Raw genomic sequence first — 1,087 nt, 5'->3', positions numbered from 1 at the left:
GACCCTGCACCGCCACGCACTGGACCCTGCACCGCAACGCGCTCGGCCCTGCACCGCCACGCCCTGGACCCTGCACCGCCACGCACTGGACCCTGCACCGCAACGCGCTCGGCCCTGCACAGCAACACGGCTTCCCGCCCAACTCGCTGCTCCCGGAGGTAGACGCTCCCCAGCCCACCTCCGCCGTCTTCATGGCCAGTCTCAAATGTCACAGTCTGGTTATCCAGCAGGACATGGATTCCATCATGAGGCTCAAGGAGCCATTGGACCTGGAAGGAGATGGGAAGGGGTCTGAGCCCGACCCGCAGGTGGAGCCGACGCCCAGGCGAGCGGCTGGGAGAGCCCCCGGGGCTGGAAGCTGCGCCCTGGGCCTGGAGGAAGGCGCTGGAGGCCGCGGCCCGAGTGATGCCCCCGTCTACCGTGTGCTCCCCAGGGCCAGGCATGGTTTTCGGATTATCCCCTTTAGCTCTCACAACAGCCCGTGAGGCAACAAGAATGTTATCCCCATTCGTACTAGGAGAAAACCAAGTTAAGTAGTTTCTTCGAAGCCAAACAGCTGGGAAACCGTGGCGCCAGAGCCGTAATCCCCCATCCGCACGATTTACTCTGGGACAGCTGCGCGGATGGGGTGTGGCCTCCCTCCCTCCTGCGCGGCTTCCTCTTCTTCGCTGTCTTCTCCTCAGCCTCAGTATGCGGCTGAAGGTCCCCGTGGATGGAAGGCAGGGAGGTCCCAGCGCCCCTCACTCACCGTCACGGGGCCCAGGCTGCTAGAGCGGTACTGAGCCGCGAAGGCGATGAAGTTGGTGGCCTGGGCTGAGCCAGTCTGGGCCGTGCGGCCCTGCAGCAGGAAGGAGGAGTTCCTGTCCTGGGCCCTGACCAGCAGGAAGTCCCCCAGCCCATTGAAGGTGTAGTTGACACCATCCAAGGTGGTGATGTGGGGGTCCCCGAACATCCAGGCTGGGGGGAAAAAAGAGATGCCGCCTCAGCATGACAAACCAAGCGCCCGGCTGAGATTCCTCACTGCAGTCCGGGTGGGCACCTGTCAGGTGGACTCAGGGCTGAGATTTCTCACTATAGTCGGCGGGGG

At 63.8% G+C, this 1,087-nt stretch overlaps 1 protein-coding gene across 1 annotated transcript; it reads right to left on the bottom strand.

The window, feature by feature from the left end:
- Positions 1 to 143: 143 nt before the first annotated feature.
- Positions 144 to 958, bottom strand: LOC108525403 (mucin-4-like; the record flags this gene model as incomplete). Its single annotated transcript, XM_017866391.1, has 2 exons — positions 749 to 958; positions 144 to 269 (listed from the first exon to the last, which is right to left on the bottom strand). Coding segments are annotated over exons 1-2 (330 nt in total), but the record flags the coding sequence as incomplete, so codon positions are not given.
- Positions 959 to 1,087: the final 129 nt, after the last annotated feature.

Source organism: Rhinopithecus bieti, unplaced genomic scaffold (genome assembly GCF_001698545.2).
Source record: "Rhinopithecus bieti isolate Rb0 unplaced genomic scaffold, ASM169854v2 scaffold_47540, whole genome shotgun sequence".
Lineage (NCBI taxonomy): Eukaryota > Metazoa > Chordata > Mammalia > Primates > Cercopithecidae > Rhinopithecus > Rhinopithecus bieti.
This window is presented reverse-complemented; position numbering and strand designations above follow the sequence as displayed.